The 16,900-nt window shown below is 52.7% G+C and overlaps 1 protein-coding gene across 1 annotated transcript; it reads left to right on the top strand.

Annotated features, from left to right (window-relative positions):
• Positions 1-273: 273 nt before the first annotated feature.
• On the top strand, positions 274-6,810 carry ZIC5 (Zic family member 5; the record flags this gene model as incomplete). Its single annotated transcript, XM_082602131.1, has 2 exons — positions 274-1,792; positions 6,243-6,810. 2 exons carry the CDS (start codon positions 274-276, stop codon positions 6,683-6,685), a joined length of 1,962 nt encoding a protein of 653 aa, XP_082458257.1. The 3' UTR covers positions 6,686-6,810.
• Positions 6,811-16,900: the final 10,090 nt, after the last annotated feature.

Raw genomic sequence — 16,900 nt, 5'->3', positions numbered from 1 at the left:
GGGAAAGGAAGGGGCGCGAAGCGAAAGCGAAGGCGGCCGGGAGCACAGGGGCGGATGCCCGCTGAGCCTGAAAGGGAGCCAATCGGTCAGCCGCGGCTGCTGCCAATCACGCGGCTCCCTCCAATCCCACCCTTGCTATTTCCAAAATCTCGGTCCCACTGCGCAGCTCAAATGTGGTGTTCGCTCTGCCAATCGCTGGAGGACAGAGTGGGAACGGGAATAAGCAGAGTTCGGAGGCCAGGACAAAGAAGTTAAAGAGCGCCTAACATATACATGTTTTTGAAGGCGGGCAGAGGGAAAAAAGTCCCCCCAGTGAGGGTCTGTGAGTCTGATTGTGTAGTTCTGATGGAGACCCCTTTGAGCAAGAGGAACCCGCCAGCGCTGAGATTAGCGGATTTGGCAACGGCTCAGGCCAGGCCACTTCAGAATATGACAGGCTTCCCGGCGCTGGCCAGCGCGCCCGCCCACTCCCAACTCCGCGCCGCAGCCGCGCACCTCCGCCCGCGGGACCTGGGCGCTGACCCCGGCGTGGCCATCACTCCGCTCGGACCCGAGCACATGGCCCAGGCGAGCGCGCTCGGCCTCAGCCCTCCCTCCCAGGCGCTCCCGGCACAGCCCGAGGCCCCAGCGGCCGCCGCCCGCGCTGCAGCCTCGGTCTCGCACCCGGGAGCCGGCACCTACCCTGGCGGCGGGGGCAGCGGTAGCGTGCAGTCCTCCGCGCCCGCGCCCCCGCCCCCAGCCCCTCCTCTTCCTCCCTCCCTTTCACCCCCTCCCCCTCCTCTTGGCCTCTCGGGCTACACCACCACCAACAGTGGCGGCGGCGGCAGCAGCGGCAAAGGCCACAGCAGGGACTTCGTCCTCCGGAGGGACCTTTCCGCCACGGCCCCCGCGGCGGCCATGCACGGGGCCCCGCTCGGAGGGGAGCAGCGGTCCGGCACCGGCTCCCCCCAGCACTCGGCCCCGCCTCCCCACTCGGCCGGCATGTTCATCTCGGCCAGCGGCACCTACGCTGGCCCGGACGGCAGCGGCGGCGGGGGCCCGGCGCTCTTTCCCTCGCTGCACGACACGCCGGGAGGCCCCGGCGGCCACCCGCACCCGCTCAACGGCCAGATGCGCCTGGGGCTGGCGGCAGCCGCGGCAGCCGCGGCAGCTGAGCTGTACGGCCGCGGGGAGCCGCCCTTCGCGCCGCGCTCGGGGGATGCGCACTACGGTGCGGTGGCGGCCGCTGCAGCCGCCGCCCTGCACGGCTACGGAGCCGTGAACTTAAACCTGAACCTGGCGGCGGCGGCTGCTGCCGCGGCGGCCGGACCCGGGCCCCACCTGCAACACCACGCGCCGCCCCCGGCGCCGCCACCGCCGCCCGCGCCCGCGCAGCACCCGCACCAGCACCACCCCCACCTCCCAGGGGCGGCCGGGGCCTTCCTGCGCTACATGCGGCAGCCAATCAAGCAGGAGCTCATCTGCAAGTGGATCGACCCCGAGGAGCTGGCCGGGCCGCCGCCGCCCCCGCCCCCGGCCGGCGGCGCCAAGCCCTGCTCCAAAACTTTCGGCACCATGCACGAGCTGGTGAACCACGTCACGGTGGAGCACGTGGGCGGCCCCGAGCAAAGCAGCCACGTCTGCTTCTGGGAGGACTGTCCGCGCGAGGGCAAGCCCTTCAAGGCCAAATACAAGCTCATCAACCACATCCGCGTGCACACCGGCGAGAAGCCCTTTCCCTGCCCCTTCCCGGGCTGCGGCAAGGTCTTCGCGCGCTCCGAGAACCTCAAGATCCACAAGCGCACTCATACAGGTGGGTGTCTGTCCCCGGCCGCGCCGCCGCCGCCGCCTCCCGCGCCGCCGCCGCTTCTGCCGCTGCTTCTCTTCCTCCTCCTCCTGCTCGCCTTAATTTTTCCCTCCTTCTGCTGCTTCTCTTCGCATACGTATAACCCGGACATGTGACTTCTTTTTTTTCTCTCCCCCCTTTTTTTCTATGAATAAGTAATTCGATAGCACACACAGGCCCCGCGCTGGGTTCCCACACGGTGGAGTCTCCAGCGCTCCCGCAGCCCCTCCGCCGGGACCGGCAACGCGCTCCAGCCGCCGCCGCCGCCGCCCCGGAGCAGAAGCAGCCGCCGCCGGAGCAGGAAGGCGCCCAGGACGGTCGGCAGCCCCCTTCCGCCCGGCCCCGGGAACTTGGGGAGGGCAACGGGGAAGGAGGGCCGGAGCCGCCCCGGCGGCTCTTCCCTCCCCATCGGATGTCAGGCCCCGCGCGGTCGCCGTTGCTCCAAAGAGCGGGCGTGCGAGGGGCGCGTGGGATTTGCTGCGGTATTGGGGCCGCGAGGCCCAGCTCGGTGTGGCCCCTCCTGGAGGGGAGAGGGGGCCCTGTCCTTCCGGGGCGGGGTGCAAAATGCGAAAGTAATGCGCCCTCGGGCTTCCGGGGACCTTCCCCTACACACACGCGCACACACTCGCTCACCGTTACACACACCACAATACACCTTCACGTGCACACACACATCACACGAACAACTTCACACACCCATATTCCCTCATACACCCCTCCCTCATCGCTGGGACGTCCTTGTGCCCTGATGACACAATCACACTTACTCATTTACACACCTTCATATACATCTGTACTCACACGCGCCGTCACACAGTTTATCACACATGCCCTAGAGGGTGCTGGAGAAATTGGGTTCTGTCCTTTTAAGGAAGGTTCTCCTTGGAGGAGGACAGGGCGAGCTGCAGAGTCTCCCGCGGTCGTTGGGGCCTACCCCCCCCGTGGGACTTGGGAGGAGCCCCCGGCACTCTGGGGAGCCCTCCCGCCCCCACCCCGAGCCCTGCCGTAGGGGGTGCCACGGCCGCGGCCTGGGGCGTGGGGTGGCGCCTGTGGGCCGTGTGCCCCTTGGAACAGACGAGCGCGCTGGGCAGAAGCGCTGATGAGCGCGAGCGCAGTCGGGATTTATAGGGACAGACAATATTACCCCTCGGAGGACACTTAAGTAACTGGAGTTTACATTCAGTAATTACTTGGTTGATTTATCGGCGCGGCGACGACGACGAGGCAGCTGCCGGGCGTGGGCCGCAACGCCTGGCCAGCGGCCGGGGCCGAGGCACTGGCGGAGGGGTGAGGGGGATCTGCGTGAGAAGCCGGGTCCGGGGGCCCGAGGCTGGAGCCCCGGGCCTTGCTTCTGTCGCCGGTACCTGACAGGCCTCCTGCGGACTGGCCCGCTGACCGGCTGGGAGCGCGTTTTCCCCCGAGTTCCGTTTGCCAGCCCCTTTCTTTTCTAATCGGGATCAGTCCGACTTAATGATTTTGCCAAAAGGAAGCGTCCCGCAAGGCTCTCGTAAAAACTCCCTGGCCTGCTAAGCCAGCTGCTGGCCCCCGTGCCCAGCACTTGCCGACGGGACAGGGGCCTGGCGCTGTGAGCGGGGCGCGCGGGGCGCGGGAAGTGAAGCCGCCCCCAAAGGGAACCCCTAAAGGCGGAGCCCGCGACCTCGGGCCCTTCCCGCCTTTCCCGGCCTCGGAGGGGAGTAGATCTTCCCTTGGCGGGCGGGGGGGCTGCCCGGAGCTGAGGGCCGTTTCCGCCCGGGTCAGGCAAGGACCTGGAAATTCACTGCGCGGCAGCTGACCAGGTGTCGGCTCTCCGGCCCCCGGGGACAGGCAGCCTCCCGCCCCCCTCGAGGGCGGGCCCCAAGGGGGCGTGCGCGCGTGCTGCCGGGGGCGGAGACCCGGGCGCCGAGGGAACCCGGGGCCGTTTTGTTTTCGGGTTCCTTGTGCGCAAGGTTGCATTCCCGCCTGGCTCGCGGCGGCTGCGTGGGCCTCGCCGGGTCCCTCGGGCAGGGATGCGAGCGCCCTCGCGTTGATGCTCAGACCCGCGCCGAGTGTTTTGGGCCGTCCCTGGGCCCCTAAGCCACTGAGCACTGTGTCCAGAGAAAGGCCAGGCCGGGCTCCCTGCCCCATCACAAGGCTCTCCCTTTTTGGGGGTTACTCGGGATCCCGGAACGGCTTGATCAAAGGGAATAATCCCCGGCCACTCCTGAAGGCCCATTTCCTGACCCACGTGCCCCCAATTCCATTTATAACCTTCCTCTGGGCTGGACTCGAGTTCTCACACATAGCTTCCTTCACTCTCTAAAACTCTGTAAGTAGTTAAATTCTGACGTGACCTCTCTGTCAGAATCTGAAATGTAAACACTAGGGTCTCTCACCCTTTCTAGGCAAGGAGAATTTGCTAACTGCCCCCCTCCCCGTACGTAGGCCCCCCTGAATAAAATAGGCCATTCTGTCACCCTTTGCCTTTTTTCTACTTTCTTCTTCCATCTCTCCTTTATCCCTGCTTTTCTACCTTTCTTTCCACTCCGTGTCTGCCTTTTCTGGGTCTGATTCTTAATGCTTCTCTTTCAACATGTGCAGTGGTGGAGCCAGCAATGTCCAAACCGTTTATTCTGCACAATCCAAGATACTTAGCTTGTGCAGAAACCTGAGAATTCTAAAAAGCAACATTGCACATTTGCATAGAGTGAATAAAATTACTTAAACCTCCATGTTGAAGAAAAGCTGATTATTTTTTTTGGAAGAATGCTATATTAAATTAGTATTATCCAACTTAAAGTGGAATGTAGAAATCAGGACAAATAACCAGTGTTTTGATAAAACTCGATTAACTGTTTTTGTTGCAGCCCCTCTACAGAGAATTTTTAAAGGTTACGATTATCATTGCATTATATGGTGTTTTTCCCTCTCTTTATGGCCCAAGGCAGGAGGTATATTAAATAATATAAATATGTTATAAATATTAAATGATAATATTTAATTTTGTTTTTAAACAATATTTCCAGGTAGTATATGCTATATTCCAGGCATCTGAATACTTTTCAGATGTGCTAACGTACTCTGGCATTGAAGCAATTAGCATTGATGAAATTAAAAAAGAGAAAATTACACTGAAATATTTGTACAGGAAAGTCCACCACAGAATTTATGTACACTAAGCTATCTTAATAGTTATTTGGATTTTTAAAAAATAAATTGTCAAAAACCAAGGAAAAGACCATATCTTGTGTGTCACCAGAGTAGCTTTTGAAATGTAGAGAAATTCAACTCTATTTTTTAAATCATTTAAATATAAGGAATATATTTGTTATACCACAATATGTATGAGATAACATGTTCAGTTATGGACTCAAATACATCAAGTTCATGGATACTAAGGTGAGGGGGGAAATTCATACTGTTACCTGCTGTCTTCCTGTTTCTGCTTTTTAATACCAAGGTGTAGTGTGGCTGAATGTCTGCTTGTCTTACTGAGCACTTCCACTACCTGGACCTGGGGCCTGGTGTTGAAAGGCCCCGTGCTCGTGGGGTGGGTAGGGCAGCTTAAAGGGGCAATGGGCCCAAAGACTCTGGTAAACAGTCGATCTTTTCTGATTGTTAAACAATGTTAGAATAAGAAGTCTGCTTATGCCATCAGGGGATGCCAGGTTCTGGCTGAGGCTTGTAGTCTTTATTAACGTTTGTTAAGGTTCTGTTACTCTAGGGTCTCAACTGCCCAGCAAGTTGTGAGGGAAGCTGGTACAACGAAGAGGGCAGCAGCCTGTTCTCTGCCCAGCTAGGCTTGTGAAAAACCTAGGGGTGGGATCATGTTTTTCACACATGTCTTTATTTCTGGAGAGAACAGGATTTTGGTGTATTTCCTTTCCTTTCCCATCAGTGAAATCCTGGGGAACACTCTGAAACAAAATGCCATTATTATAATTTTACTGCATCACCCCCAGTTTACTTTTAATTGAGAATATGTGTTTATCTTTTTTTTTTTTTTTACGGTCTTCACCCAAGCTGTGGCTTTGGAAGTATTTTATCAGCATTTATCTTGACAGGGGATCGGCTTAAATTTTTGTGTGTATAGACCCTGAGGGGAACAAGGATGTGGGAATCTGGGTCCTAGCTGGATTTCAGTGTTAGAGCCTGGACCACGCTCTAGCCATTCTCACCTCGACCCCTACGGTACTTCGGGGTTGACATCCAGCCTCTCGCAAGCCCAGGTCCAAGGAGAGCCTCCAGGCCAGGGGACACCAGGCCCATCCCCGCAGTATCCCTTCCCGGTTGCATCCTGGAACATGGGAATTAGGAGTTAGGCTGGGAGTTGGTCTTCAAGAGGATGGGAAGATGCATCCTCATGTCTGCTCTAAGATTTCTCTCTCAAGTGAGAGGTCTCTGAAAAGCACTTGTTAACCTTTCCTATGTTTCATTGCAGGGGAAAAGCCTTTCAAATGTGAATTTGACGGCTGTGACAGGAAGTTTGCCAACAGCAGTGACCGAAAGAAACATTCCCACGTCCACACCAGCGACAAGCCTTACTACTGCAAGATCCGAGGCTGTGACAAATCCTACACCCACCCGAGCTCGCTGAGGAAGCACATGAAGATTCACTGCAAGTCCCCACCACCCTCTCCAGGAGCCCTGGGCTACTCATCAGTGGGGACTCCAGTGGGTGCCCCCTTGTCCCCTGTGCTGGACCCAACCAGGAGTCGCTCGAGCACCCTGTCCCCTCAGGTGACCAACCTCAATGAGTGGTACGTTTGCCAGCCCAGTGGGGTCCCCAGTCACCTCCACACCCCTTCCAGCAGTGGAACCACCTCCGAGTCTGACGATGAGGAGATGTACCGGAACTCTGAAGGCGTGCGGACCATACATTAGATTTTATTAGTAATAATAATAATAAGTACAATAATAAGTGGCAGCCCTTGGACCGTATCCTGACCTGAGACAACGCCGAGGCTGAGACAAACTCGTGACTCAGACTTGCCACCGGGTCTAATTAGCCCTATTTATTCAGTATGAAACCCTATGGTGTTTGTACATTTAATTAATTTAATTAAGATATTTGGGTGTTTTTTTTTTTCCCCCTTAGAAAACAAACAAACAAAAAAACCCAACCAAGCTGGACTTGTGTGTTGCAGGGGCACAGGACTGAGAGCAGGTTGTACCACATGGAAAATGAATGGAGAGATGAGTGAATCGAGACACACACTGCCAATGCCATATATATAGTTTTTACAAGGGTGAGAGAAAGAGCGTTCAGTCCGAACTCAACACAGCACCAAGGAAGGCCCTTTGCATTTCCTGGAGTGCCTCACGAATGCCTTTGACACCATCATGGGCTTCTCTGGAGCCTCTCTGCCTCCTGCTTGGGCCCTAATTCTGCAAAGGCCTCTTGACTGTAAACCACACACTTGCTGCATTGCCAACAGATCTTGGACTGTACCTGTGTCCAAAAATATTTGTAAAAACCCTTTAAGTTCTAATACTTGTAATTTTTAATTCCCACTCTTTTATTACTGATCTCACCTTAACACAGTATTTTTATACAGGATTATTTCTTCAGTACCCTGCTTGTATGGTTTTTTTTTTAAAAAAAGATGCAGCAACCTAGTACATCTCCATATATTGTGCCACCGTGATTGTTCCAGCAACAGTGGAGAGAAGAAAAAGCTGCTGCGGTAGACAACTGTGAAACTGTGATATTTTATAAAATAGAAGAAATTCAAGTGCTTTCTTTTTCCTCTATCTTTTTTTTTTTTAATCTGGAATCTCAGAGCCTGCCTCTTAACTCTGTCCAAACTTCTTGTGTAATAAAGAGATTATGTTTTAGATCATAAGTTCTTTGGGATGCCAAAATTAACAGGCAAGTGTAAGGAGGTGTGATGTTGGCAACATGCCTATTTTGGGGGGAAGGCTGTTGTTTTACAAACAGGGCAATCCCTCTTTTATACTGTTGTATCGACCTTTTAAAAAATCTTTATTTTTCAGGGCCGGAAATTGCATTTTAATGTATTTTCTTCCACCTGAGCACACGCAACTCTCTCCCACTTGCAAATGACAATGTAGGATTTACATTAAAAGGGGAGGGAGTTGCTATACATATTAAAATTTTAAAAAGGTTTAAGTTACCACCAAACACTGATGAATGTGTGACCTTTGCCAGAGCTGTCAAGCTAGGACAAAAAAGGTCAAGGACCTAGGACAGTAACTCTTAGTCAGTTTATTTTCGGTTGGTACAACACATCTCTGTGTGCAAAACGTAGTCCATCATAAACATCATACAGATATACTAAAGAGCACTAATTTATCCTCAGAGACCCTGAAGACACCCCCTTCCCAGGGTTTGTAGAAATTTGTTTTGTGTGCTGTGAGTGGTTGATGTACTCTTGTCGTTGTTAATAACTTGTATGTGGACACTATTTGTACAGTTGAATTAATTTATTTTAGGACATCATCCTTTTTTTTTCCTGGAAGAGTTCAAAGCACACCAAAGAATTATATTATACATTTTGGTGAAAGATTGTCATTTATGATCTACGATTTATTTTAAAAAAAAGGAAAGAAAATGGGAAAATATATTTTTAAGCTTACTTGAATCAACAACGTAATGTGAAAACCAGGACTCTTCCTGCATGTCTCTTGCATTGTGTTGATGAGATTATATATAGTTTATAGATATATTCTATTACTAGTACAGTGCATGGTGCCGTCACTTTGAAAGCCTTTCAATGTTGTTTTCAGATTGTTACGGTGAGTATGAAACATGCAGACCCTCCTTTATAAAGAAAAAGACCATAAAACTTGAATATAAAATAATTCTACATTTTTAAAGTTTATTTGATTTTCATATTATTCACTTTCAAAGCTCTTTCAAATAGACAAAATAAGATGAGGTATGAACTTCGGGGGGATAATTTATGTATCGTAAACTTATTTGAACAAAATATTCCTGATTTATAATTTGTTTTATTTATACAACTTTTTCAATGGTAGTTTGCACTATTCTTTATTATGCTACAGGTTTATTTATTATGAAACAAAGGAATATGTATTTTATGTATTTTGCCATGCATTGGTTAACTCTGCCACAGATTTATCGGTTCCTGATACACCTAAAATAAAAACTTAAAATGTGTACCTCCAATAGAGAGCAAGAATGATTATGAAGTAAAAAATGTAATAAAGGTATTCTTCATATATATTGCTTATGTTTTACGTGATGGCACATCTCTGCCATTCTCTTCCAGACAGAACAGGTTGCTCATGTAGTAATCAGAAGGTTCTCTTCCCTTGATCTCTTTATTTCTTCACCCTCCCCAAGCAATGAAATATTTTAACAGCTTGGTCTAATTTACAATCTAATCTAGAAAGTACAGTATATTTATGAAGACTGAGCCCTGCAGGTTGCACAGAACAGTAGCATCAGTCTTAGGGGTTATGCATTCATTTGTTAAGATTAGTAATGTCCTTAGTGATCCTAATCAGTGGAGAGCTGAAAAGCAAATTTTAGTATTTCTTTGCTGCCCAGCCTCTAAAGAAAAAGGGTAAAAAATGACGAGGAAAAGATAGAGAAAGGGACAGTGAGACGTTTCCAGACACAAAGAAGATGAAAGCAGAATCAAGAGCTAAGATGGGTATGGAGTTAAACACATCCTGAGTGAAGTTGCGTAGTGGGCATCAAACACCTTGTGTATCAGGTGATAGGATCAGAACCCAATTTTACTGTGGTTTATTTGGAAGTTGAGTGGAGATAAGTAACTTAGCATTTTGGGGCAGGTGTTAAGGAGAAATGAGCTTCATGGCAACAAAATGCCCAAGTGGCTTAAAGTAATGCGATTGGCTATCCACATAAACAAGGCTGAACACTTGCTTGTTTTTAGGTTGGCTGATACAAAGCTGATAAAAGGCAAGTAGTTAAAAACAACTGGTAGTGATGTCAATAAACAGTTCTCCAAAGGGTCATAGCAGTTTTTTAAAGTCAGGTTTGTTACATGTAGTAAAGGTGAAACAGGTTGCAAAGGGTTGTTTGAAGCCAGGTGACAATAACCAGCACACGAAGGAGAAAAACACTCGTAAACGAAGGCCCCGATCAACGGGAAGACTTACAGCTCTCTAATGAAGATTCTCGTGAAAAGGAGGGTGACACAAAGCCACCAAGACATGAATCATTCATGGGAAATATAAAAGATAAAAGGTATCTGACAATGAGCAGAACCTTGTATAGAGTGTATAAAACAAGTTTCTCCTTCTTATTTTCTGCTTTAAAACGCACAATCTCCCACTCCCAGCGTTCTCTGTCCAGAGTCTACAGAGTTAAAATTGACCACTGCTCGTCCTGCGCCACTTCAAAGTAATTTAGTCCAGAACGGAAGGCTTGGCGCTTGGACAATCTTCATGGTGTGTTAAGATTTCTATGGCAATTGGCAAGCAAGACGTTCCCATCTGAATATGTCTCAAAGAAAGCCACTTATTGACACTAAGTTGGCTATCATCAAAGACTTCATCTTCCTAGGCAAAACGTGGCCCTTGGGGCCCTTGCAAACACTGTTTAAATCATCTACCTTTGTTTTCCAGGCTAGGAGGATCTTCAAACACATGATTATTTGTAGTTTATGTATATTTTCCCCCATTGAGGATGTTCTTTGGTAAAACTAATGCTCCTAAAATCTAAAGTATCGAGAAAGAGCTTGAGGGTGGGAATTATATTCTTTTAAGGAGTTGGAGATGGCCACACAAGAGGGACAGCCCTGGAGACAGGAAAAGAGGAGACACAAACTCCTTGAAAGCTAAGGCCCAATTATCTGTGATATTGCAGTTTTGCCATTTATATCTTGTACTTTGTGGAAGCTTTTGGAAACCACAGTGGTTCTGTCTCTCTCTCTCTCTGTCTATCTCCCTATGTATCGGTCTATCTATCTATCTATCAGTCTATCTGCCTATCTCTTCCTCTGTGAAAGGGGACAAGAGATGTTCACCCGAAGTATTTGTTATTCCAGTTTGGCTAGGAAGTACAACTGGGGAGGGGGCTGCGGAGACAATCTGATTTCTCAAGTGACCACTTTAAGTCAGAGGAAAGGAAAGCTGAACAAGGGAAACAAAACAATCCAGACACATAGTAATACTTTCATCCTGTCACATCACACTGCCTGCTGGCCCAAACACCCACCCGTAGTCTACCAAAATAGACTCATGGCCAGGAAACCCACCCTTCCAGGGCTGTAGGGTTGGTGAAGGAGGCCCTCGGCGAGACAACCACGGGGTTGCCAGCACACTTGCCCTCCCGTGAACAAAAACTCACAGCAACTCATACTCTGTCATCCCCACCCTTACGCCCACGCACAAACACTCAGGAGCACACATTCACACGCACCGCGAGTGCCTAATCAGGCACGGAGAAGTTCAAAGGCATGTTCTTTGAAATTCAAAGTACTGCTTTTATGGTACATCCACACGGAGCGTAGGCATTGCTATGGCAATGGGCAGGGCCAGGGGAGTCTCTGGCCGAGGGTCCGCAGTGATTCGAGACACTCTATTAAGATACAGTTGCAGTGACCTTTCCTTTCACGCCAAGTTAGCTCAGTCGATTTTCACCTGATCAGAAATATATATTACATATCACATTACATAGATGTAATAGTCTATGTATTAGTGCAATACATGTGTATGTCCTTCCATCCGCTTTTTGTTAAGATTCCCCCTCAGAACCTCCCAGCTTGAGAGAAAGGAGAAAGAATGACGGGAGGAGGAGAGAAAGGCGAGTGGGGATGGGGGTCAGTGATGTCAGAAGAGGGGGGAGAGGGGCAGGAGCGCCCCAGCCCCAGTTCCTCTTCCTTCTCTCCCCACCTAAGTACTTTTATTTGCAGAGCGATTGTTCTTTGTTTATTTAATACAAGTACTGTGTGAATGGTGAAAAATAAACACGATGAAAAATAACCAAACAGATGATTCCTCCGAGTGAAAAAGCCCGGACTTAATAAAAGTGCGAAGCAGTCACCGCTGAATGAGAAACCCTTTGAAGTGGAACTTATTATAGGAGGAATACTTTGGGGTTGCCTTAACGACGCCGCTGAATCGAACGCGCTCGCCTTTGTCAGCGATTTGTTCTCCTTTGCTGGGGTGCCCGGAGAAATTACTTACATGGGCTGCCTTAACATGCAGCCTGCAAATCAGTAACTTTGCAGCTCAGACTTGCAGACGCCACTCGGCAACGGACAAAAAGAAGTCAGGGGGAAACGCACCAAGCTTTCACGCCGAGTCTCCGGGGATGGGGGAGCACGGGCGTATTGGGGACGGCAGATAAGTTGTCTTACAACTGGTCCCCCCGCCCCTCACCGGGGCTCCCCACCCGCACGCCGACCCGCGAGCCTGGGCCGGGGCCTCGGCCGCCCGGCTTCTCTCGGAGGCCGGGGAGGCTCCGGCCTCTCCAGGGCTCTCCAGTGAGGGGCGCTCTTCCGTGCGCTGGCCGGGCGCGGGACGTTCCCAGCAGCCCCGGCCATATTTAATAAGGGTCGTTTATCACCCAGGCGCTTTGAAGGGTCGCCTCCAGCCCTGTGCCCATTAGAAAGGCGGAGGTGACATTTAAACTCCGTTTTCAAGGATCGCGGGGGGATTTCCATGAAAAGGCAACTCGTTTGTCTTATGAGCCTGAAACAACTCCCTTCTCGCTCCTTTTGACCACATGGCATAACTCAAAAACAATAGTTCAAAAGTGAAATGGCATCGTGGTGTTCACTCGAAGACAGGCCCCCATCTAGCCCCAGAGAAAGGAGGGAGTCCGCAAGACAATGTGCTTTTTGTGTCCGACGGTCACAAGGACTGTGTTGTTTGCTTTGGGGGCTGCGCCTGTTATACTTGCCTGAAAGTGCTTGTGTTAAACAAGAGTTATAAGTCATCCAAAACAACAAACATTTTGATTTTCTTTGCCTAAAGGGCTTTCCCTGGCTATGGGCACCGTGAAAAAATAATGTCCTTGCTGAGAAAGGAACACCAGTAGTAACATTAGAAGCGGGCGCATTAGATACTGAATGACACGGGGAGAAAGAGCTGGTCGAGGGGCGCTCAGCCTTAAAGTCTTTCTTCAACTTTGTCTTCGGTGGCTGCTGGGCTAGTTAAGATGGTATTAATTAAGGCAGCTTCGGATGCCGCCGAGCCCGCCGGCCCCTCGGCCGCGCTCGGTCAATGGGCCTGTGTCCCCGCTCTCTGCTCACGCGTTGGCTGAGCCGAGTGCAAATGTCACTTCTCATTTGGAGGCTGAAGAGAAGGGCCCATCCTACGTTAAGGGCAGCAGGGATGCAAGCAGCAGCAGGCGTTAAAGAAATACCAGGGGCTGGGGTGAGGGGAGGGGAGGCGGGAACAAAATGGGAACATCTGCCCTGGGCCGGGGAGGAGAGCCCGCCGGCGTGCACTGCTTTTGGCACATTTTGGACAGTGTTGTTTAGCAAACAAGGGCCACGCGGGACTCGCTGGGCTGGAACACCCACTCTCTCTCGTCTGCTCCTGCGTGGGGACAATTTAAACCCCAGCCCCGCAAAAATCTATTAGGTAGTCTGGCGGGGCGTTATTTTACAAAGGGAATAGCTTCTACAAAGAAAGACAAAGGCTTGGCGCAAACCAGCTTCTTTCCTGGCTTCCTCCAACCCCCTCATGTCCCTTCACAGATCACAAATAAGGCCCAAAGGGCCTCAGCCAAGAACCACCGATCCAATTTTACAGACGGTCAAACTGAGACCTCAGGCAAGACTCAAGAGATTTTTGTCAGTTTCCCGGCAAAGAGTGGGAAGTTGAGACCTTCACTGAGACTGAAGACCCAGACAGGGGTGGAGCTCTGTTTAAGGGTGCCAACAACCACGCCAAAAGATCCCCTTCTCCCCAGTTCCAAGCATTTGATTCAAAATCAAATGGAAGTTGGTTTCAGCAGCTGGAAATTCCTAACATTAAAAAAAAAAAAAGAAAAAGGAATGAAGCTTACTGCCAACTAACTGTGGCATAAATGCAATGCATGCTTTAAGAAACTCTCTGCTAACTATCAATTCTTGATGAGGAGAGACAAGACTTGGCTGGGTAGAAGGGTGCAGAATACCCTGGCAGATTGATTTCTGCAGCCAGAATCCCCCATGGGAGCCCCTGTCTCCTGGTGTAGAGTTCCAGATGGACATGGGCCTTCTCTTATCACAAGGTCCCTTGGAGGTGGGGAGAAACGCAGTCATATGCTGTTTGTGTGTGTGTGTGTGTGTGTGAGAGAGAGAGAGAGAGAGAGAGAGAGAGAGAGAGAGAGAGAGAGAGATTGATTTGGATCCTTGCTGCCCCTACAGGGGTTTAGCACCCTTAACTCTAGATTCATTTGCATGTCTGATTCTCCTTCTCGGGATGTGTCCCCTCAAGGCTCCCTGGGCCTCCTGGATAAGGAGATGCCACATTTCCCACCGAGAGCCATCCTGCAGGAGAAGCAGTTCCGGGCGGGCGGGGCTCTGTTAAGACAGGGGTTGGGGTGGGTAGATCGAATCTGTCTGCCTAGAGACTCGGGCCTGCGGCCTACACCCTCCGCCCCATTGGGAGCTGGAGGTGTCGCTCTAGGGTGGGGAACCGCCTGGCGGGGTCTGGACGCTGGCCGAGGTGGGCGGTGGGGAGAAGAGAGGGCTGTGCCAGAACGACCCCCGCCCCCTCCCGCAGCATGTCTGCAAACCTAAGACTGGGGCTCACATGCTCAGCCGCTGACCTGGGTGATCTTTCTTGCCTCTCTTTCTTCGGTCCCCTTCTCCCTGCCTATACTACTTCTTTGCACGAACAGGCCCCAGGTCAGGGTAAGGGATGCAGAAACATGGCGTTTTGGCCCGGAACACACTGTCCAGCGCGCGCGCGCGCACACACACACAGACACACACGCACAACTCACACCGCCCCCGCGCGCCCCCGCCCCAGCCCGTGCACTGGGCACACGCCCGGGCTCCAGGCACCTTGCCAAGAGCGCGCGAGCACCCTGCGTGGCACACTGGCTGAAGTTCCTGCACGAAGTGGCGGGGGTGGGGTGAGGAGGGGGGTGGGCGGCGGTGGACGCCGCCGACTGCTGGCGGGGCGCACAAGTTCAGTGCTCAACTTCCCGCTCTTAACGAGACCCGGGATCCCTTTGGAGAGGCCCTCGGGAGCTGGCGGCGGGGCTGGGAGTGGCGTGGGTAAGCTGGCCGGTGCGGGGCGCGGGCGGCGGGGCAAGAGGGCGCGACAGGAGGAGGGCGCGACGGTGCCCGCGGCCGGCCGGGCGCTCCAAGAAGTCAGCGCGAGCAGCTGTGACTTCACCTATTAGCCCCGATGTCTTTCCGAGGAGCCTGGTGGAGTTAAACAGCCCACAATGGGCGCTCTGGGGCGCCTCCAGCCTGACCTCCACCCGGGTTTAATAGTTTCATAGGAACTTCATTAAATCAATTACTTAGTGAGCACATCATCATTTATTTGTAATTAGCAGCGAGGAGCGCGTTCTCTCCCCCAAGCCCGCGGCCCGGGTCCCAGCGGGGTTGGCGGAGTTGTGCAAGCACTTTTGTTTGCTCGAGTGTTGACTCCCGGCATTATTCGGCCCCGGTAATCTTTACGTCTTAATCTAGCATTCAGGGGGCGAAGGGAAAACAAACAGGGCGCAGGCCAGAGGCCAGCCCTGCGGTCCCAGCCGCGCGCGCAGCACGGCCCTCGCTCGGCGCGCAGGGCGCGTCTCCGCGGCCCCCTCTCCTCCGGGCAGAGAGGGCGAGGGGCACCACGAGGGCAGCGGCGCTGGAGGGGAATGAGCCAGGCCAGGGGACTCAGGAGGAAAGTGGCGAAGGAAGAGGAAGTGAAGGAGCGAAAAGAGCGAACCCGGAGCAGGAGAGCACGTCCCGCAACGCGAGCACAAAAAGAAAACGTCCAGGCTCGTGCGCGTGTGCCGGCGGCGTCGGAGGGGAAGCGCGTGTGTGCGTACGCAGGATGTGCGTGAAATCACATCCATTTCAGCTGCCAGGAGCTGGGCGGAGAGAGGGGAGCGCGAACAGGAGGTGCCGGCCTGGCGTGCGCCGAGGCAACTCTATGGGTGTCCGGGCTGCAAAAGTGCTTTCATTTGGGGACTGCAGCCGCGGGCGCAGCTCCACCGCGGCCCACAAACTACAAGCGAGCGGTTAGCGAGCTGGGGGAGTTGCTGAAAGCCAGGCCAGAACCTGCGCGTGCGGAGCGACGCGAGTAATGCCCCCGCGAGGAGTCGTGACTCCTTTCGAGTGTAATCATCTTTCCCTACACGCCGCAGCGCCGGCCCAAAACCCGGTGGGTCGTAGGAGGCTCGGCTCCCGGGGCTGGAAACGTGGACGACGCGTCCCTGCCCCAGCGCAGGGATTTCCGCTCCCAGTTGGAGAAGTCCCTCCGGCACAGGAAACGCTCAACTTCTGCGCGAGATCCCAGCGCAGGAAATGGGGGGCGGAGGAGGCGAGGGGTCACTGATGATCCGGCTCCGGTTCTCAGGAGCCGGCGAGTGTGCACAGCTGTGAGGTTGGGAAAAGGCCCATGGGACCCCCTCTCCCCCCCACCCCAGGAGTGGGCTTCCAGAAGAAACAGTGATCCCAGAGGGTCCTTGAGGCTAGTCTCCTAGGTGGACCTCGTATCTGTGAACTTTTGAGGAGAGGGTCTTGAATTTCTCCACTGGTTTTTGTGGCCAGGCCTGTTTGATTCAGGATGACATCTGGAGGCTATGAATGTGTGAAGGTTACCTTCTTGATTCAGTGTTTGGAGTGTTCGTACTCTAGTGGGCCCGGAGAGAGCTTGGTGCATCAGTGGGTGGCAGCATGGTGACAGGATCTGTCCTGGTGTGGGAGTGGGGAGGGAGGGCTGAGGCGTGGCCCCAGGGCCTGGCTGTAGTTGTGCTTCTGGGAGTGGCAGCTTTGTTTGCCTGGGACCCTGAGGAGGGCTCTCCTGAGGCCTCCGGTTGGGTGAGCCTGTACCCATGACATTGCCTTGAGTTTCAGAGACCCCACTGAGACCCCCCAGCTGCTGCTGACCTAGCCTGGATTGTCTGAAAACTTGGGTCAGCCTGAAAACCAGGAAGTGGATCCAGAGAAGGACCATTCACTGGCAGGGCAACCATCT

This window comes from Mesoplodon mirus (genome assembly GCF_964341445.2).
Source record: "Mesoplodon mirus genome assembly, chromosome: 17".
NCBI classification, from domain to species: Eukaryota; Metazoa; Chordata; class Mammalia; order Artiodactyla; family Ziphiidae; genus Mesoplodon; species Mesoplodon mirus.
Note: the sequence above shows the minus strand (reverse complement) of the source record. Positions and strands in the feature narration are given on the sequence as shown.